We start from the raw sequence: 22,129 nt of genomic DNA, 5'->3' as shown, positions 1-22,129 counted from the left end.
AGTTTTTTTTAAATTCTTTCCGATATTTGATACGTGTGTACGTAGAATTCAGGTATCTTTTTTTCTTCTTCTTCTTCGCTCTTAATAGCAACATTGGTCGGTTCTTTCTCCAATACATTTTAAAATAGCGTATCAACGTGTTAAGCGAACTTGGGTTGGAGATCAGACTTTTCAGCTTAGAAACTGTGAGCTTTACCTACCCGACCACGCCGATCCCAGGCATCGTTTCAATCTAGGATTTCTGCAGGCGACTGTCTAGACTAGATACAGCTCCAGATACTGCACAACGCCGTCCATAAATTACGTCACACTCGTAGGGAGGGGGGTTGTCCGTAATTTTGTGACTGTGTGTGATGAGGGGGGAAGGGGTTTCAGATGGTATGACGTCACTTTTTTGCATCACTCAATGTTGACAGAGTTCCGACAAGATTTTGGAAAAATATCGATGTTTTAAGAAACATTCAACAGCATTTTTGAAGGGGGTGTAGGCTGGGGTGTGACTTCATTTTAGGGGGGGGGTGGGTCTGGCTTTTAGTGACGACGTGTGACGGAGGGGAGGGGTAAAAATCGTCCAAAAAAGCGTGACGTCATTTATGGATGACCAAATACATCTGATGTAACAAACTGCCCTAAACCAAATACATCTGATGTAACAAACTGCCCTAAGCCAAATACATCTGATGTAACAAACTGCCCTAAGCCAAATACATCTGATGTAACAAACTGCCCTTTACAAAATACATCTGATGTAACAAACTGCCCTAAACCAAATACATCTGATGTAACAAACTGCCCTAGACCAAATACATCTGATGTAACAAACTGCCCTAGACCAAATACATCTGATGTAACAAACTGCCCTAAACCAAATACATCTGATGTAACAAACTGCCCTTTACCAAATACATCTGATGTAACAAACTGCCCTAGACCAAATACATCTGATGTAACAAACTGCCCTAGACCAAATACATCTGATGTAACAAACTGCCCTAGACTAAATACATCTGATTTAACAAACTGCCCTAAACCAAATACATCTGATGTAACAAACTGCCCTTTACCAAATACATCTGATGTAACAAACTGCCCTAGACCAAATACATCTGATGTAACAAACTGCATTAGACCAAATACATCTGATGTAACAAACTGCCCTAGACCAAATAAATCTGATGTAACAAACTGCTCTAAACCAAATACATCTGATGTAACAAACTGCCCTAGACCAAATACATCTGATGTAACAAACTGCCCTAGACCAAATACATCTGATGTAACAAACTGCCCTAAACCAAATACATCTGATGTAACAAACTGCCCTTTACCAAATACATCTGATGTAACAAACTGCCCTAGAACAAATACATCTGATGTAACAAACTGCCCTAGAACAAATACATCTGATGTAACAAACTGCCTGAGTCTCGCCCCTTCACCTGAAAAAAAAAACAGCCAAACACCCCGGCTAACATAAAGGCCACGGGTGTCGATGTCAATGTCTCAACTAGACAACTCTTCAGCTTTGAAGAAAAAGAAAACAATCTAAAAATAACTGATGTTACTTTTTAGTTCTTTTCTTCTAAATTTATCTCCCCTTTCAGTTGCGTTAAAGTTACCTCCCCTGGTACTTTTTTTTCTAATCTCGGAGTTTATCAGTCCATTAAACAGAACCCGGAGCATCTCCGTTGAAATTCATTGATAAGAAGAACTTTTTAACATACCAATCATCGCGTGTGACGTCACAGGCAAACTTCCGGTGAACGGATTGCTTGTGGTGGAATGCTTACTTCAGCAAACCAGAGAGCATATAGTATAATATTTAAACGTAGATCAGTCCAGCCCTGTGTTGTATTGTTTTTGTTTTTAGCTGTTGCTTTAGTACAGGCGGCTTCATAAATGTCTTTGTTCAATCGTGAAGGTCTTGTTTGATTTCTGGTTGGAAACGATGAGGGGATGGAGAGTACGACATATCCACACTTGATGAGAAGTCGGGTCGAATTTGGCGAACTACTGGGTCATCTAAGAACAGGCAATTAGACAACGAGTGTGTATCTTTAAAATATGCTCAATTCATCGCATATCTCAGCATCGTGATACACCCCCCCCCCAACCCTCCGCCTCACATGTCCTGTCACCATCAAACATTTAGCCACCATTAGATACCCCATCTCCATCTCACATAAAAAAACCATCACTACTCCTATCGTATATGCCCATCTCACATCCAATAATCAACACAAATCTCATCACATTTGACATCCCACTACCAATCACACTTCACATCACTTGTTGAAACATCCTCTCTCAGAAACATATCACTCACCTCCCCCCCCCCTAACTCACGCCAGTATCCATGCAATCAACCAACATCTACCAACACCACGGTAATCTTTGCACTGTTCCATAACCCTTTCAGGCCTGAACAAAAAATGTATTGTGTTTTGTGTGGGGATGTCGGGGTTAAACATCACTACAGTTTGAATGTTGTTGCACAATTTACTCAATTGAGCTTGGATATATCTTTTTTCGTTTAGTTGGTATGCTAAATTTTGATGTTTTAGAGTAGTCGGTGGGTTGAGTGTTGGTGTTTTATTGTCGTTGGTGAGTTTTTAGTTTAGTTGGTGGGATTAGCTTTGATGTTTTAGTTTAGCTAGTGGGTTGAGTTTTGATGATTTAGTTTAGTTGTTGTGATGAATTTTGAGTTTTAGAGTCGTCGGCGTGCTAAGTTTTGATGTTTTATTGTCGTTGGTGAGTTGAGTTTTGATTTATAACAGTAGCAAGTAAGTTGAGTTTTGTTATCTAGACACACGAGTTATTCCCCTCTGTCAGAGTTATTCCCCTCTGGCAGAGTTATTCCCATCTGGCAGAGTTATTCCCCTCTGACAGAGTTATTCCCCTCTGTAAGTTATACCCCTCTGACAGAGTCATTCCCCTCTGACAGAGTTATTCCCCTCTGTCAGAGTTATACCCATCTGGCAGAGTTATTCCCCTCTGACAGAGTTATTCCCCTCTGTAATCCAGGTTCGATCGCTTTAAGATGAGAGACAAAAGTGCTTGTTGTTCCAGCCAATAGTCCTAATGAACTTTGGAACACAAATTATGTTTTAATTACCGTAAACTCTCGCGAGGAGTCGCCAAGCTTCCGCACCTGCGCGAGAATTGTGCGCAGTATATTTTTAGCCGTCAATAACTGATGGGCCGTCTTCATCAGTCCGACATGAAAAAGCTCTTTTAAACAGCGGTATAGAAAAATGTGATCACCTTTGCTCTGGGGTTATTTCGTTTCGCTAGATTCTAGATCTACGAACTTTTAAAGTGCCAGGAGTGTACCCGGTGCTGACCAGACGGCAACACCAACCCACACAGCTACATCAAATACACGTGTGTGACTGTTTTAATGTATTCGCTTTTATACGATAAAGGCGCGCATTAGAGATCGTGGGAGTATCATATAAATAATAAAGACATTTTGATCCACCCCCACCACGTGTAATTTTTTTTTCTATTACTAAATATATACAGCAACACGTTGAATACCCCCCCCCCCCCTTTCCAAAGGCTATTTGCTACTACAAAAATTAGGATTCTTAAAATAAATTATCTGAATGGCATCGTGTTACGGTTTTATCACACGATAGTGTTGTATTGCCCTATGTTAATTTTTTTTTCAGAACGTAAGTAGGTAAATTGCCAATGCAGTACACCAATGCAACCATTTCAAACATTGAGCAAAACTAAAAAGAAAGCAAATCAAGGCAATGATTTTTAGTGATACATTACACAACACTTATAAACATTTAATTACGTTTGCCTCTTCCACCTAAAAATAATAAAAACAGCAAAATAAAAATCAAATAAAAAACAAAATACGTTTAAGTATACAGTATTTGCAAGATTTATGGTGAATTAATAAGGCATTTATTGTAAATAGTAATAAATTTTAATTACCATTTCGTATTTAAATTCTCCATAGAACACATATTGTTTGAGTATAGGGGATTTTAATGAATTGGGCATGCTGTGACGTCAAATAAAGGTTTTATATAAGGTGTAATTAGTTGAATCATAGACAGATATATTGTAAAGTAGGCAGATGTCATAGTTGTGTCATAGACAAGTGTCATATGTTGTATCATAGACTGCTGTCATGTAGGATGTCACATAGTAATTTTATAAAATGCCATGAAGTGAGAATTACAATGTTGTTATACAGCATTATTAGCCTATCTAGTAAAAAGTTTTTGCAAGAAAAATTTAAACGATAAAATTCCTCCAAAACATAATTTTAATTGTACGCATCTGTTCGAAATGTTTTTATTGCGGATGTTATTTTTAGATTAGATTTCCATCGGTCCTGGGTTCGAATCAGGCTAGGAACATTGCGACTTCCGGCTGTTTCTGCCTGCAGGCTTAGACTGACGGTGCCAGACTGGTGGGGTGGGGGGGGTTGTTTGCTGAGTCAGGGATTTGTAAACTCCACCACTCTAAGAATCATAGCTCGGTTAATTAAACACGTCCTCATTAAAGTGGTTAAGCTTATGTAAACGTTGGATAGGAGATGTGTATGAAATATATTAAGTACATATGCGCTGAGTGAGACAGACTCTATTGGCAGAGTTAAAAAAAACTGGATACAACAGATTTTGAAAACAATTATTTTGAAGACTACCCGTAAGGTGTAAATGAAATTGGCTTCGGATATATTTTAGAATGTTACCCAGAAAGTACACTTAAAAGCACTTTAGCAATAAGAGAACACGGCAAATTATCTTTGGCCTCTAGAGGAAAGAACTACGTAGAACCTACCAGTTTTGAAATAAATTTTTTTCAACAACAGTCAGCTTAAAATACTTGAGAACAACATAGTTTCAATTTCTCTTGTTCAATGTCTGTTGTTGTTTTTTTTTCTTTGTTTTTTTTTCTTTTTTTTTTATCTTGGTTGAAACATTTGTTGTGCTATTTTAATGATCACGTGTTGTTGTTTTTTTTTTAAATATGCTGATTGTGTTAATCTTAATGCAACAATTATCTAATTTCTTTTTTTAAAAATGCACCAAAAAATTAAAAACAATTTCAACAAAGGCTGCACCGGTTTACCCAAAAGTAGGTAACGCAAAATATATCAACAATCAAAGACCGAACACAAATCCTGGTACACATATTAGGAAAAAAAGGGTCTAATTACCAGATCATTATTGTTTCAAAACATTAAGGGCAAGTTGTAATTCAATCTGTGTTTACGTTGGCGGGGGAAGAAAGATAATAATTTAGAATTTAAAAACATTAAAAAAGCGAATGGCAACAAGAAGGAGTGCGTGAAGTGGAACTCTTCAGTTTGTTCCGGGCAGAATGCTGGAGCAGCAAGCCCTTCATAACGAGGTTCCACGCGCTGGCTAATGGCACTGGTGGCAGCTGCTCTAGGAGTGCCTGACCATCCTTCTCCTGCTTGCGGTCACCCGTCTGGTCATCTTGACATTGACCTTGTCCTTGGGTACGATGGCGCCTCTTGAGAACAGTTCCAGTTCATCCTTGTTTTAACAAGATTAACAAGATTCAAAGTTTAATGGAATCATCAGGTTTAAAAAATACATTTATGAGCTTTTAAACATATATTTGTGAGCTTTAAAACATACATTTGTGTGCTTTAAAACATACATTTGTGTGCTTTAAAACATACATTTGTGTGCTTTAAAACATACATTTGTGTGCTTTAAAACATACATTTGTGTGCTTTAAAACATACATTTGTGTGCTTTATAACATACATTTGTGTGCTTTAAAACATACATTTGTGTGCTTTAAAACATACATTTGTGTGCTTTAAAACATACATTTGTGAGCTTTAAAACATACATTTGTGAGCTTTAAATCCTACATTTGTGAGCTTTAAAATATACATTTGTGAACTATCTGCGTCATTTACAAGACTAAACTCACAACTCTGTTGTTTAAGTATTACGTTTTTAATTAAGCTCAAGTGTCAAACCATAATTTAAAATAGGCGCTAAGTTCTAGAAATGTTTTCCTCACAAATAGTCAATAAAGACGTAAATAAAGACATTTTTTTTTTACATTGTCGCACGCACCTTTAGTCAAGGGAGGTCAGCTGATCTTCCTTTCTCCCCCGCCCCCCGCCCCCCCCCCCCCTTCTCAAAAAACCATGAGATAAACAAAATTATGCGTGAGCCCAAGTTTCCTCCCCTATACAACTCACATAGTTAGCCACAATAACTAGACCCCCAGTCATTGAAACAACGTTAGGGTTATCTGCCCTTGCATAAATATCAGACCTAGAGTTATCCAGTTGGTTGTGAGTTATCTGCCGTGTACGCGAAAACTAGACCTACAGTCATGGAATTACCTATTAGTTATCTGGCCTGTAGACAAAACTAGACCATCATTTATCTAACTATGAGTTGTCCGTGAGTTATCTGGCCTGTAGACCATAAAAATTTACCTTCAACCATCGAATTACCTGTGAGTCGTCTGCTCTCTCGATACAGAAGCTCTGCATGACCTTGACGATGGTGATCTTGGCCTCGATGGTGGCGAACCTCATGCCGATACAATGCCTGGGGCCGGCACCAAACGGTAGGAACGTGAAGTTGGATCTCTTCGTCTGGGGCTCGTCCATAAAGCTGGAATAAAACAGCAAGTAATTATACGTGTTGCAATCGAGAATATCAAACTCTATCATCAATTCAAACTTTTTAATAAATAAAAAAAAAATGTTGTCAAAGAGAAATAACTCATATTATATTTCCCCGTGAAAATTGAATTACGCGGTTGTCTTTTCCTTTAAAAAACAGACTAGTCTAGTACTAGTAGTATACGCAAATGTGGCTTCCCTGTACACTTACGTGTGAGACAACTTCTCACGTGTTAATTTAAGAGAACGCGAGGTTTTGTCCTTATATTGCTGGTGTATTTATGTTTTTAATTACATCCCCCGGTTCTCTTTAAAATTATATGGGCTGGTTTCAGTGATGTTATAGTTATGTTGATATTACTTTGATGCTCTCAAATACCATATGGGAGGGGCCGGGTCTATACACTGAACTACCCCTGGGCCAAGGTCCGTAAATCTTCTAATTGTGCCCCAAACATAACCAATCAGCTACGAGGTACATATCGAATTCGGTCTTGAGCTACAGTGCTGTCACCTGGCCTCGATTTGGACCAAACCGGAAACCACGTCAATAACTGTATTAATGTAAACATGCTGCCTCGTCTTGGGTGAGCTAATTAATAAACGTTCGCTTTTTTCGTCAGACTAAACTTCCGCCCGAGAATTATTTTTTTTTATCGGAAATATGTTTTTAATAATCTGCTTAGTAGCCTATAAAATTACTCAGTTAACGTCATAAATACAGGTGTTTTTAATTAAGGGTCATCAATAAATGACATCCGATTTTACCTTCCACCCCTATTCGTGAAACGTCATCGCCATAAAAACCAGACACTTTCATTAGTTTAGGTCTCAGCAATCCCATAAAACAACCAAAATACTTACATAAATCTTAATGTTTTAAATAATCAGTATTTATCAGAAATACGAAAATAATCCGTAAGATTTCTCCCCCCCCCCCCCAACCACCCCTTTTTTTTCTACGTTACAAAAGACTGAACCCAACCCCCCCCCCCCCCCCCCCCCACTCTCCTGTGACGTCATGTACAGACGAATCAACCAATCGCTAAAGCAACAGAACTGACCGCTCAGGATTAAAGGTGTCAGGGTCTGTCCAGTAGCTCTTGTCCCTGTGGAGGGCCCACACGTTGGCCAGAACATTCATCCCCGCGGGGATCGTCACGTGACCGTAACGCCGCGTCTCGCAGGCTTGCCGGGATACAATGCTAAAAATAGATTGGCCATAGCAACTTGAATCAACATTTACTGAACATTGATGGCTACTTTTTATATTGATTTCAAAAGTTAAAGAAAATATCAAAATTATCAAAAAGTCAAAAGTCAAAGATTATATCAACAAAATATAGATGACTTTAGATGACCATCATATGATTGTGAACTGAACACACTGACCAGCATAATATGTATGTGAACTGAACGCACTGACCATCATATGTTTGTGAACTGAACGCACTGACCATCATATGTTTGTGAACTGAACGCACTGACCACCATATGTTTGTGAACTGAACGCACTGACCATCATATGTTTGTGAACTGAACGCACTGACCATCATATGTTTGTGAACTGAACGCACTGACCACCATATGTTTGTGAACTGAACGCACTGACCATCATATGTTTGTGAACTGAACGCACTGACCATCATATGTTTGTGAACTGAACGCACTGACCATCATATGTATGTGAACTGAACGCACTGACCGTCATATGTTTGTGAACTGAACGCACTGACCATCATATGTATGTGAACTGAACGCACTGACCGTCATATGTTTGTGAACTGAACGCACTGACCATCATATGTTTGTGAACTGAACGCACTGACCATCATATGTTTGTGAACTGAACGCACTGACCATCATATTCTATGAGCTCTACAAGACCGGAAGTATCAAGGTAAACTCCCACAAGATGAAAGGGTTATGAACTCACAAGGAGGCAGTGGGGTACAGTCTACAGACTTCATCAAAGACGGCATCGAAGTAGTGCAGGTCTTGGATCGATTCATAGTTTACATCCTGCAAACACAGGAAGTTCATTTTAAGGGAGATAATTTGATTGGTTTAGGGGAGATAATTTCATTTTTATTTCAGGGGAAATAATTATGGAATTATTTTTAGTGTAAAATATTGTTGTACACGTATTGTGTTTTTAATCGGCATCTGTTTACCTCTCACAACTTCTCAATTGTTTTTTGTTTTGTTGTGTGCATTTAAAGCTTAGCCTTGTGTGGGCGTTTAATCACGTGATTACCCCCCCCCCCTCCCTTTCCATATTTCAGGTTTTGTTTATACATAACCTCACTAACTGATATCTATTTGAGAATAAAGATTAAATATTTAGTCCTTGTGTTCTCCTGTTCCCATGGCCCGTGCCCAGTTTTCTTAATTAGGGACAGAATTCCTTTAATGTGTGTTTATTTACGTTCAGGACGCTCGGTCTATTATTAGCTGCTTGTTTACCTTTTCTATGTTATCAACAATCTCTTGGTAAAGTTTGGCTTGAATGGCCGGATTTTTCGCCATCTCGTGGCAGAAGTAGGCCAGGATGGCGCTGGTCGTCTCGTAGCCAGCCAACAGAAATGTCATACTTTGGGCAACGATTTCCCGCTCAGTCAGGCCGACGTGGACGTCTGCGCATGCGTCGTGGTGGGGTTTGTCGGGAAACAACATCAGCTGGACAAGGTCGATGACGTTGGCGTTTGGCTGAAACAGAAAAGTTTGTTTTTTTGTGTTTTTTTTTAATAACGGATCCTCAAAATTGACTACATTTTAGTCGAATTGTCATCCCCCTCCCCCCTTCTACTTTTGTCACGTCATCACAAAATACAGTATCCACTCCCTAAAAAAAAGGCTTCATGTTGTTTTCAATTTCACTTCCATATAACCGAGAAGCTTTAGAAAATTTAAGGTTTTTCAACATTTTAATTTCCACAAACAAAAAAGTCTCTAGACAGGGTAATCACCATGGTTGTAGTTGACGGAGGGGGGGGGAGTAATTCATCTGAAAGTTTGATTGACTGGCAGTAATTGATCTGTGGGGTAATGACCAGGGTGAAAGTCCTAGACCCCTTCCCCCCCCCCCCACCAGAGTAGTCCCACTTTATAGCTAACCAGGTGCCCGACACCATGGCTCTAAGTTTGACTCAAGTGACAGACAAAGCGAGACAACTCACGCCGAGAGCCAGGCGGGCCCTGATGACCTCCCTCATCGTGTCCCTCAGCCACACCACGGGGTTCATGCCGAACAGGAAGACGATGTTCTTCAGGGCAAAGATGAAGCAGGACACAAAGGGCACCGCCACTGGAATAGAAGAGGGCAGGTATAAGGCATAACACAATGGGCACCGCCACTGGGATAGAATATGGCAGATATAAGGTATAACACAAGGGGCGCTGGAATAGAAAGGGCAGATATAAGGCATAACACTATGGGCACCGCCACTGGAATAGAAGAGGGCAGATATAAGGCATAACACAATGGGCATTGAATAGAATAGGACATATATAAGGCATAATACAATGGGCATTGAATAGAAGAGGGCAGATATAATGCATAACACAAAGGACACCGCCACTGGAATATAATAGAGCATATATAAGACATAACACAATGGGCACCAGCGCTGGAATAGACAATGTTCTGTACTGTTCCCTATCACATGTCCGTGATTACCCGTAGTACCCTATCACAATCTCCAGTGTATACCGCATGTCCAAGATTACTGCAGTAAAGTCTTTTCACTTAGTAAAGGTCGACCTCCGCCATCACTAGAATGTAGCAGTTTATTTGTATTATAATAATTGGTGATTGTTTGAAGGCACAAGCCCAACCATTTGTCATGGGCGACTCACCGATAGGAAAAGTATAATTAGCCTTTCAAAAGCGAAGTGGAGTTTGTCTTTAGCTGTTACCCAACCTTATTTACTTCCCCCGGCCCAGGTAATTACTCAGTATCGTCCAGTAAATTCGAAACCACGGCTAGTAGTCGTGTTCTCGACTAGACAATCCATTGTCTGTTATTTACTAACTTTACGTCATTGTCGCTTTACTACTAGATCTAGAGGCGGGGTGGGAGACTGGAGGACTTAAACTCAGTCCACAGCAAGGTTTGTGGGTTAACTAAGCTCCGCGCATGAACACGCACACACACACACACACACACTTACTGACTAAAGGTTCGATTAGTGTAGTGGACATCGTGTGGAAAAGTTTGCGGATCTTGACCAGGAACAAATCATTGTCGTCCACTTGAGCTTTAGTCTGGAGGCCGAACGCGCATCTGCCAATGACGTCAAGGGTCAGGGACTGGAACACACTGCACCAGAATATCAGAATACCATTGTAGTACTAGGGTTGTGTATGTAAGTTTTTTAACCTACAGTGTTTAACGTTTGTATGTCATTACATCTATGTGCTGTTAGTAAGGAATGGATGCATGTAGAAACAGAGAATATGTGTGCTTTTAATTTACGAACCTGTGTTTATGGTGGTATTTGTGCATTATATATATATATATATATATATATATATATATATATATATATATATATATATATATATATATATATATATATATATTAGTGTGTATGTATCATGTATATTACTATATGGTGTGTATATGTATAAAGTGTATGTGAAAACTATGTATACCTGTATATATCCATGCTCTTTTGTTCCTTGGCCTTGTCTGTAAGTCTCTCCACCAAAATATCAGCTGATTCGGTCATTATTGGCGTCATCTGGTGGGTTTGTTATATGGTAAATATTACACGGCATCAATGTCTAACATTATACGACATCAATGTCTAACATTACATCAATGTCTAACATTACACGGCATCAATGTCTAACATTACATCAATGTCTAACATTACATCAATGTCTAACATTACACGACATCAATGTCTAACATTACATGACATCAATGTCTAACATTACACGACATCAATGTCTAACATTACACGACATCAATGTCTAACATTACACGGCATCAATGTCTAACATTACATCAATGTCTAACATTACATGACATCAATGTCTAACATTACACGACATCAATGTCTAACATTACACGGCATCAATGTCTAACATTACATCAATGTCTAACATTACACGGCATCAATGTCTAACATTACACGACATCAATGTCTAACATTACACGGCATCAATGTCTAACATTACATCAATGTCTAACATTACATCAATGTCTAACATTACACGACATCAATGTCTAACATTACATGACATCAATGTCTAACATTACACGACATCAATGTCTAACATTACACGACATCAATGTCTAACATTACACGGCATCAATGTCTAACATTACATCAATGTCTAACATTACATGACATCAATGTCTAACATTACACGACATCAATGTCTAACATTACACGGCATCAATGTCTAACATTACACGGCATCAATGTCTAACATTACACGACATCAATGTCTAACATTACACGGCATCAATGTCTAACATTACATGACATCAATGTCTAACATTACATGACATCAATGTCTAACATTACATCAATGTCTAACATTACACGACATCAATGTCTAACATTACACGGCATCAATGTCTAACATTACATCAATGTCTAACATTACACGACATCAATGTCTAACATTACACGGCATCAATGTCTAACATTACATCAATGTCTAACATTACACGACATCAATGTCTAACATTACACGGCATCAATGTCTAACATTACACGACATCAATGTCTAACATTACACGACATCAATGTCTAACATTACATCAATGTCTAACATTACACGGCATCAATGTCTAACATTACATCAATGTCTAACATTACACGACATCAATGTCTAACATTACACGACATCAATGTCTAACATTACACGACATCAATGTCTAACATTACACGACATCAATGTCTAACATTACACGGCATCAATGTCTAACATTACATCAATGTCTAACATTACACGACATCAATGTCTAACATTACACGACATCAATGTCTAACATTACACGACATCAATGTCTAACATTACACGACATCAATGTCTAACATTACACGGCATCAATGTCTAACATTACATCAATGTCTAACATTACACGACATCAATGTCTAACATTACACGACATCAATGTCTAACATTACACGACATCAATGTCTAACATTACACGACATCAATGTCTAACATTACATCAATGTCTAACATTACACGGCATCAATGTCTAACATTACATCAATGTCTAACATTACACGACATCAATGTCTAACATTACACGACATCAATGTCTAACATTACACGACATCAATGTCTAACATTACACGACATCAATGTCTAACATTACACGGCATCAATGTCTAACATTACATCAATGTCTAACATTACACGACATCAATGTCTAACATTACACGACATCAATGTCTAACATTACACGACATCAACGTCTAACATTACACGGCATCAACGTCTAACATTACACGGCATCAATGTCTAACATTACACGGCATCAACGTCTAACATTACACGGCATCAACGTCTAACATTACACGGCATCAACGTCTAACATTACACGGCATCAACGTCTAACATTACACGGCATCAATGTCTAACATTACACGACATCAATGTCTAACATTACACGGCATCAACGTCTAACATTACACGGCATCAACGTCTAACATTACACGGCATCAACGTCTAACATTACACGGCATCAACGTCTAACATTACACGGCATCAACGTCTAACATTACACGGCATCAATGTCTAACATTACACGACATCAATGTCTAACATTACACGACATCAATGTCTAACATTACATCAATGTCTAACATTACACGGCATCAATGTCTAACATTACATCAATGTCTAACATTACACGACATCAATGTCTAACATTACACGACATCAATGTCTAACATTACACGACATCAATGTCTAACATTACACGACATCAATGTCTAACATTACACGGCATCAATGTCTAACATTACATCAATGTCTAACATTACACGACATCAATGTCTAACATTACACGACATCAATGTCTAACATTACACGACATCAATGTCTAACATTACACGGCATCAATGTCTAACATTACACGGCATCAACGTCTAACATTACACGACATCAACGTCTAACATTACACGGCATCAACGTCTAACATTACACGGCATCAATGTCTAACATTACACGGCATCAACGTCTAACATTACACGGCATCAACGTCTAACATTACACGGCATCAACGTCTAACATTACACGGCATCAACGTCTAACATTACACGGCATCAATGTCTAACATTACACGACATCAATGTCTAACATTACACGGCATCAACGTCTAACATTACACGGCATCAACGTCTAACATTACACGGCATCAACGTCTAACATTACACGGCATCAACGTCTAACATTACACGGCATCAACGTCTAACATTACACGGCATCAATGTCTAACATTACACGACATCAATGTCTAACATTACATCAACGTCTAACATTACACGGCATCAACGTCTAACATTACACGGCATCAACGTCTAACATTACACGGCATCAACGTCTAACATTACACGGCATCAACGTCTAACATTACACGGGAATGTCTACCATTAAATTTTTACATACAAGTCAATGCTAGCTGTAACTTGTATGGTCAAATAAAAACCTTAACTTTACAAATATCGAAACAATCACCTTCTTGAGTTTCCCAGTGCTAAAAGCTGGAGTGAGCAAAGAACGACTTCTCTTCCACTGTGGCCCGTCTTCCAGAAACAGTCCCAGACTTTTCCTCGGTGCCAGGGGAAAGGGCTGAAAAAGTTACCGAAAGTTACAAGCGTAAAAATATACAAAAGCAATCGTCAAACTATTGTAGATCTAAAATACGTTTCTTTAAGGTAGGCATTCTGCGGGACTACACTTCACCTTAATATAACGACCAGATGATATTGGTCAACCTTTACTAATGTAGGGTTTGTCTATGGTTGACATTCAACTGAACCTAGTGGGGGATAATGACTTGCCTTTCTTTTCATGAAGTTGGCCGCGTCCTTCAACAGGACGTGACGTAACACTTCCGGATCACTGACCACCATGACGGGCGTGTAACCTTCAAAGTAACCAAACACACGTCCATACTCTTCTGTCCAGTCTTTGACGGCTTGGAACTGACCCTAAGCACAACATAAGATATATAAAATATATGTACTGAAACTGCATATGTATATAAGGGCACGTCCTAACAATAAATCCAGATGATTTCGCAGAAACGGCGCTAAACTTGAGGCCTCAAGAAAAATGAAGGCCAAGGGAGACGTGGAGGCGCACGGCGGGGAAGCAGCTGGCAGAGGCAGGACTGTCATGGGGGACTGTCAGGAAGCAGCTGGCAGAGGCAGGACTGTCATGGGGGACTGTCAGGAAGCAGCTGGCAGAGGCAGGACTGTCATGGGGGACTGCCAGGAAGCAGTGGTAGAGGCAGGACTGTCATGGGGGACTGCCAGGAAGCAGCTGACAGAGGCAGGACTGTCATGGGGGACTGCCAGGTAGCAGCTGGCAGAGGCAGGACTGTCATGGGGGACTGTCAGGAAGCAGCTGGCAGAGGCATGACTGTCATGGGGGACTGCCAGGTAGCAGCTGGCAGAGGCAGGACTGTCATGGGGGACTGTCAGGAAGCAGCTGGCAGAGGCAGGACTGTCATGGGGGACTGCCAGGAAGCAGCTGACAGAGGCAGGACTGTCATGGGGGACTGCCAGGAAGCAGCTGGCAGAGGCAGGACTGTCATGGGGACTGCCAGGATAATTGCCGGAGACATACATCATTAGATGGAGCTTTCTGTGGCGGTCCCATGTGTCTTGGGCACAAAAAAAAGGAAAAGAGGATAATGAAATGTTTATAAACGGAAAGTCTTTCCGTTCCTTACCTTGGCACGAAGCTCCAGAAGGTTCCCCAGAAACATGTTAGGGTGTGGCCCTGGGATGCCAATCTTTGTGAACTGACTAAAGTGACGGCGTAGGTGCCTGTGTCGTAAAGAGAAATTGTAGACTACTGAGTCGCTAATGTACATCACATTGACACATTTGTATATTTAAGAAATCGTCCTATCAATCCAGTGAAGGAGAATGTGATATTTATTAGCACAATCATAAGTCACAAGTTTTATAGTCTGCCTGAGGTTCAGTAGTCACTTCTATCTAACAACAATTTATGCTAAATGAAATAAACAAAAACAGTCTTCTTTTTTTCGGTCTTACGAATACACTTGTTAAACAGTTGGTGTGCTACTTACAATAACAAGCCTACAATCGCCAAGACAACGCCGCAAGCTACAGTTTCTAGAAACATCTTGCGATATCCACAGTTGGAGTTCCAACAGAGTTGATGACGTGGACAAACCAGCTCCGACTACTGGAGATTCGTCTGGAATCAGTCCAGGGAAGACCTGCGTGTTCGGGCCCTCGCTGTCTAGACCTAGTCCCACGAGTTCCAAGTAATCCTCCGCTGTGTCTGCCGATGCCATGAGACCTGAGCCATTTATACTTTCCCTTTATCAGTTACGTCATCGTGACACGTGACCCTCGTACAGCTATTTATAGTATTCCGTATCTCTTTGAGTAGCTTGTCTCCTATTTTTGAGGACCCTCTATAGATACCATATAAATAGCTTGACCAATAAAAATCTGGTTAAAACCGGAAACTCATGAAATTAGGTAATTAGGGCGTGTTGTTCTAAATTTACACTTTCATTCATAAAAGATTTTGGGGAAAAATCGATTCATTCTTTTACGACTACGAAACTAGGCTTTATAAAATGTAAATTAATTTCAAGTTCAGCAGCAGAATAAATTTAGCCTGAAAATACACGTATACTGTGGACACTTAGCACATGTAGAATGTACACCTTGATAATTCTTCTAGATTGGAAGCCTTGATAAGATCAAGCTAACATATCTAGACAGTATACTTTACCAAACACTGCATCTATATGTAAGCACTTTAAACAACTCACATTATATACCAAGAAATAAAGGCGTGGCATAGCTGTAGAGCGCTAGTATGCTAACCTGAAAGTCTCTAGTTCGAATGAGGGCTCAAATCAGAAAAAGTACCTGAGTCCACCCAGCTCTTATTGGCACCTAACTTATGTTAGGGAAACAAGCATAGTGCTGAACACCCTGTATGCCGAGGTCATTGAAAAAGATGAGCTCTACTTCATCTGTCCTATGTGTCTTGGGCACAAACGGGAAAAGATGATATACCAACAAAACAGTGACCGTTGTAATGATAATCTAGAAATGTGAGTTTATAGCGTGAATCTCGCGCGATGAGCAGAACAAAGTATTTCAAGCTAGATAATTTTAAGCTAATGCTGTGTCTGTGTGTGTGTGTCTGTGTGTCTGTGTGTAAACACGATTACTTGAGTACCGTTACAGCTAGGTTGATGAAATTTCATTTATAAGTATTTTATCAAAATCGTAGATCCCTATCAACTTTTGAGCGATTTCCGATAACCGGAAGTGGTACTTTTTCTACTTTGAATTGTTTAAAAGCCTATAACTTGAGTACTATTTCAGGTAGATAAATGAAATTTCACATATAAGTAAAAGATCTAATTCTCTTCCTTCTGTCAAATTTTGAGTAATTTCCGTTGACCGGAAGTACTAATTTACGCTATTTCCAATTTCTCAAAAAAACGCACGTAAATTTATAAAGTACTAATAATATCCCGCACTATTATGCACATTTATTAGGCGTTCATTTAGTGTGCAATTCTTTTTTTTTACGAGATTCGATTCTATTATAAAAAGTTTAAGTAAATAAAAATGGATTACAAATATTGTCTATGTCCTGAGTTGCCATCCCTCGTAGTTTTATATTAGAATATCCGAGAAAGTTTAGGGGAGATCACTCCCGGTTTATTTATAATGCAAAAGTGTGACGTCGCTCCATCTGAACCCCCCCCCCCTTCCCCCACATCACACATCGTCACAAAATTATGGACCCCCCTCCCCCCTTACGAGTGTGACGTCATTTATGGACGAACCCCAAGGGAATAATAAATTTTTTATGAGGATAAAAGATGGGGAAAGGGATCGTACTGCTGCTACATAAAAGAAATGTTAACATTTTCACCCACCAACATATATAATTAAAGTTATATCAATTATTCTTAGACCATTAACCCTAATTGTTTTTAACATTACTAGCAACCACCTATCCCATAAACAATACAATTTGATTGCAGAAAATGTGGGATTTTAAAAATAAATCACGGACGTCGAGTTACTTTAGAGATAATCTATTGCTTCCTTCATTTAAACAGTTAGTAATAAAACAGATAGTGTTAAAGACAGTTATAGTATTTGTAACTGTCTTTAACTTGTGAGGTAACTAACACTATCTGTTTTATTACTAATTGAATTAACCTCACTGCAGATACCATTTGTATTTATCTTTTCATTTAAACACAATGAAGCCTATATGGTTCTGTTGAGTTTAAATAGTCTAAATTTAAGGCTAAATTTTTCAATCGCTTGACCATAGTAAAGACCTGGTGCGATATTTGGATGATTGAACGCCATGAAACATTTGTTGTTGCGACGTTGACCTCTGGAGTTTCGTCACGCCGGTCAGTTTCACCCTGTGGTGCAACCTCTTGACCAGCGGAGACTTGCTCGCTTGACTTAACCTACGCACACGGAAGTAGACTCTACATATCCAGTTTCTTGGACAAGTTTTCAACTCCAATAGATTTTCTACTGTTGGGCAGTGGCGGAACTAGAAAAAAAGGGCCACCCCGCAAAGAATTTTTTTGGGCCCCATATATAATATATATATATATATATATATATATATATATATATATATATATATATATATATATATATATATATATATATATATATATATATATATATATATGTATATATATATATATACGAAAATACCAACACAGAGTACTCATTTCGGGCTTGTTCGAAATTTAAAAAGAAAAATCACTAAAATACTTAGTTTTCATTAAAAAGTAAAAACAAGTTACAACAGGTCATTTGTGTGACTGCTATTAGTCTGTTTTGAATTTTTTTTTTTTTTTTTTTTTTTTTTTTTGAGACTGTCTAAATTAAAATTAATACTTTATTTCTTTCCTGTACATTTTTTTTTCTATTAACTCGATGTCCGTGTATTTTGTGAAAAAAATATCTGAATTTATTCCTAATTTGCCATATAGTCGATCTATAAATAGCCGTTGCTACTAGTCTGTTTTCGTCTTCTGTTCTTTGTCTAGTCGTGTTAATTAAATTAAGTGTGATTGCTTCATTTGTTGTGGCTGTTTGATTGTTGGTGTTTAATATTTTCGTAAGTGTTTGCTTAGCTTTCTGTACTAATATACAATCTAAATAAATGTGTTTCTCAGTTTCTTGTATATTTTGTTTACACGTTTGACATGTTATTTTAACATTTTGATTTGACTTAGTGTTTCGTGAAACTATTTTTAAGATCTCTGTTTTAACATGGTTACGAGGTAAGTCGGTCGAAATAATATAAAGCATGAAAGCTGTGTATGTGTAATGGTTTCTCGCCTTATGTTTATTTTTATGTTTTTTTCTTATTATATTATTAGTTTTAAATGCATTTCCTTTTTATGCTTTGTCATGCTTTTTTATTCTTTATTATGTATTTTTTTTTTAAATAATAATTAAGAGAAGTAATTGCTTTTTAATTTGTTTAGTGCAAATTTATTAAATGGTGCTTAAGAGCACACATATTTGACTATTTAAAAAAGGGAAATAAGTCATGGAAGTGGTTTGAACAATTGCGTATCTTTCACGCGATGGGTTTATTTTCAAAAGAATTTTGCCGACAACAGCGTGTGTTTGATTGTTGAAGAAAGAGGACTTGAGATGGTGTCTATAGAATAAAGATAATCCAACCGCAGCTGCAGTATTCTTTATAAAAAAAAACAACCATGAAGTCAAAAATGAAAAAAGATTATTTTTTTTAAACTGTAAAAAAAAATTGACTATGGTCGGCTGCGGGCCCCTAAACGTCCCGGGCCACCCCGCAATGCGGGGTCTGGCGGCACTGTAGTTCCGCCCCTGCTGTTGGGTAAGTTTTAATTTTGGCCTATGTGCCGGAGCAGTGGGATAACAGACCGAGAATTTAGTATTAGTATTCCGTATTGCCCATATGGCTAAGTAGCATTTTCAAAACTTTCAAAAACATTCGATTTACTTATGCAATGCGTTGGTTTACTTGGTATTTAAAAAAATTGTTTCTTGATTGAAAGTATGCCTAGCTTTTTTAAAAAAAGTCCAATTATTGATTCTACTCATACATTATGCAAAGCTGAAAAGGCGATGGGGAATGTTGAAAATATAATAGTGAAAAGGTCCAAGGCCTAATACATTAATGCAAAAAATTAGTACGGTACAAATTGGCAGGTATGGTTGATGTGGTAAAAATTCGTCACGTTATTTTAGAGAGAATACATTGTTTCCGTCATTTAAACCCAATGAAGTTTTAGTTATTGTTTTTAAAAATCTGTTGATTTAACCAACTCAGAATTCATTCAGTCATTTTGCTTGCCAAAATATTAGTTTATTTCTCAAACGAAATAGGAACCCTTATTGCGAAAGAAATTTAACCGCAAACGTAAATTTATTCGGAACCTGCATTTTAAGCCGATCCGTAAATTTAACTGGAAATAAAACCCTAATAATATTTTACCTTTGTTGTATTTTTGTTTATATCTAGACCATACTTTTCTAATATTAGACACATAATTTAGACGTTTAATTTTGTGTCTCTATGATCACTGACGTCATTAATATTTCGACCTCGATTTTCAATTATATTTTTACTCATCAATCAATGACAACATTCGTTTTGCTTACTTTCCGTAGTTTAAAGTTTAAACTGTTTCTTGATCACATTTTCCTCTTCGTTTCATGTGACGTCATTCTCTTTGCCGGTGATTCTTTTTATGTTACTAATATTTCTTCAGAGCGTTCTTGTCACAAACATAAACAAACAACACAAACATACGAAAAACAAACACGTCTCCGGTCGCAAAATTAAAGGTGTATTTCTATATTTAGTTAATACATTTTGTATTTGTTGTCCATATATTGTTGAAGATATTGATCTCATAACCTCGAAAAAATATGAGATGGACTGAGAGAGATATATAAGTGCGAAATGGATTTTTTATATTAGGATGCTTAATGTTTAGGTCTAAATGTTAAAGAGTCTAACACTGCGGCAATGTTAACACTATCTGTTTTATTACTAATTGAATTAACCTCACTGCAGATACCATTTGTATTTATCATTTCATTTGAACACAATGAAGCCTATATGGTTCTGTTGAGTTTAAATAGTCTAAATTTAAGGCTAAATTTTTTCAATCGCTTGACCATAGTAAAGACCTGGTGCGATATGGAAATTGGCCTTTGCCGAAGACATAACTAGTTATTTAAATTTTCTGAACCTTAAATAACAAGAAAAGGAAAATCTAGTTTCTGACCTATGCACACATAAAGGCCTTCAGATCCAAACTTGTCATGTTTTTGGAACAAGTATAGACTAACACTGATGCAATTTCAGTGCAGGGTCTTCATTTGCTTGAGAGATCATCAAAGACCTCCAGTTTCAGCCTTGGATTCAAAGGCAGAAGAAGTAAGATTGTTTCAAAACCCATTTGAAGCAGATGTAGCCAATTTGTCCAGAAGAACTGCAGCTGGAGATTGTTGAGTGGCAAGCAAATAAACTTTGGGACAAGTTCAATGAAGGACTGATGGTTTGGTTTTTTATAAGTTCTTGCACAAGGAAGACTTCCCTAATATTAAAACTTTTGCATCAAAGTACCTTGCAAATTTTGGAACAACATAGCTGAGTGAACATACATTTTCAAGAATGAAATACGTGAAGATCAATATGAGAACGAACTTGGACCTCGAGTGTGTTGTTGGTCCTCGACAGTGTTTCTTTCAGACTTTTTTCTCCGGTTGGAGGGGGGGACACTTAAAAATATGTATATATTTCTATATAAATTATATTTCGTCGGGGGTGGGTTCTTTGGGGGGGGGGGGGGGGGACTCCGCCACCCCGAAGAGATGCCTGGAAGAAACTGTGGCCTCCGAACTGATATTTGATAGTTAATGCGGCCCTCGGGCTGAAAAGTTTGAAGACCCCTGGTATAGACTATAGGCCTAGGCTAAATAATAAACTACTTTATCTAGAACCTAGCTAGATTCTAGACATATCTAGACAGAGGCGTCGCGAGGCGGGACGGGGGGTGTGGACCGCACCGGGTGACACCATTTAGGGGGGTGACGCCATGGCGAAAGTTCGAAATATATAAAAGAAATATGCTTTTTGCCAGTTCAATTAATGATTAATTAGAGTTAATCCACCTATATTAATAACTGACTATAAATAGCCATTTTTATTATTAACTGTGCACA

The 22,129-nt window shown here is 38.3% G+C and overlaps 2 protein-coding genes across 2 annotated transcripts; both read right to left on the bottom strand.

Annotated features, from left to right (window-relative positions):
• Positions 1-591: 591 nt before the first annotated feature.
• On the bottom strand, positions 592-1,731 carry LOC131950505 (uncharacterized). The gene is made up of 2 exons (XM_059312736.1): positions 1,725-1,731; positions 592-1,439 (listed from the first exon to the last, which is right to left on the bottom strand). Exons 1-2 carry the CDS (start codon positions 1,729-1,731, stop codon positions 592-594), a joined length of 855 nt encoding a protein of 284 aa, XP_059168719.1.
• A 2,022-nt stretch (positions 1,732-3,753) lies between these two features.
• Positions 3,754-16,169, bottom strand: LOC131957429 (cytochrome P450 3A6). The gene is made up of 12 exons (XM_059322272.1): positions 15,952-16,169; positions 15,586-15,682; positions 14,690-14,839; positions 14,364-14,477; positions 11,310-11,398; positions 10,826-10,974; positions 9,832-9,959; positions 9,119-9,361; positions 8,589-8,674; positions 7,717-7,857; positions 6,479-6,641; positions 3,754-5,531 (listed from the first exon to the last, which is right to left on the bottom strand). Exons 1-12 carry the CDS (start codon positions 16,005-16,007, stop codon positions 5,421-5,423), a joined length of 1,527 nt encoding a protein of 508 aa, XP_059178255.1. The 5' UTR covers positions 16,008-16,169; the 3' UTR covers positions 3,754-5,420.
• Positions 16,170-22,129: the final 5,960 nt, after the last annotated feature.

This window comes from Physella acuta, unplaced genomic scaffold, assembly GCF_028476545.2.
Source record: "Physella acuta isolate Inbredline_101_S28 unplaced genomic scaffold, ASM2847654v3 ptg000008l, whole genome shotgun sequence".
NCBI lineage: Eukaryota > Metazoa > Mollusca > Gastropoda > Physidae > Physella > Physella acuta.
Note: the sequence above shows the minus strand (reverse complement) of the source record. Positions and strands in the feature narration are given on the sequence as shown.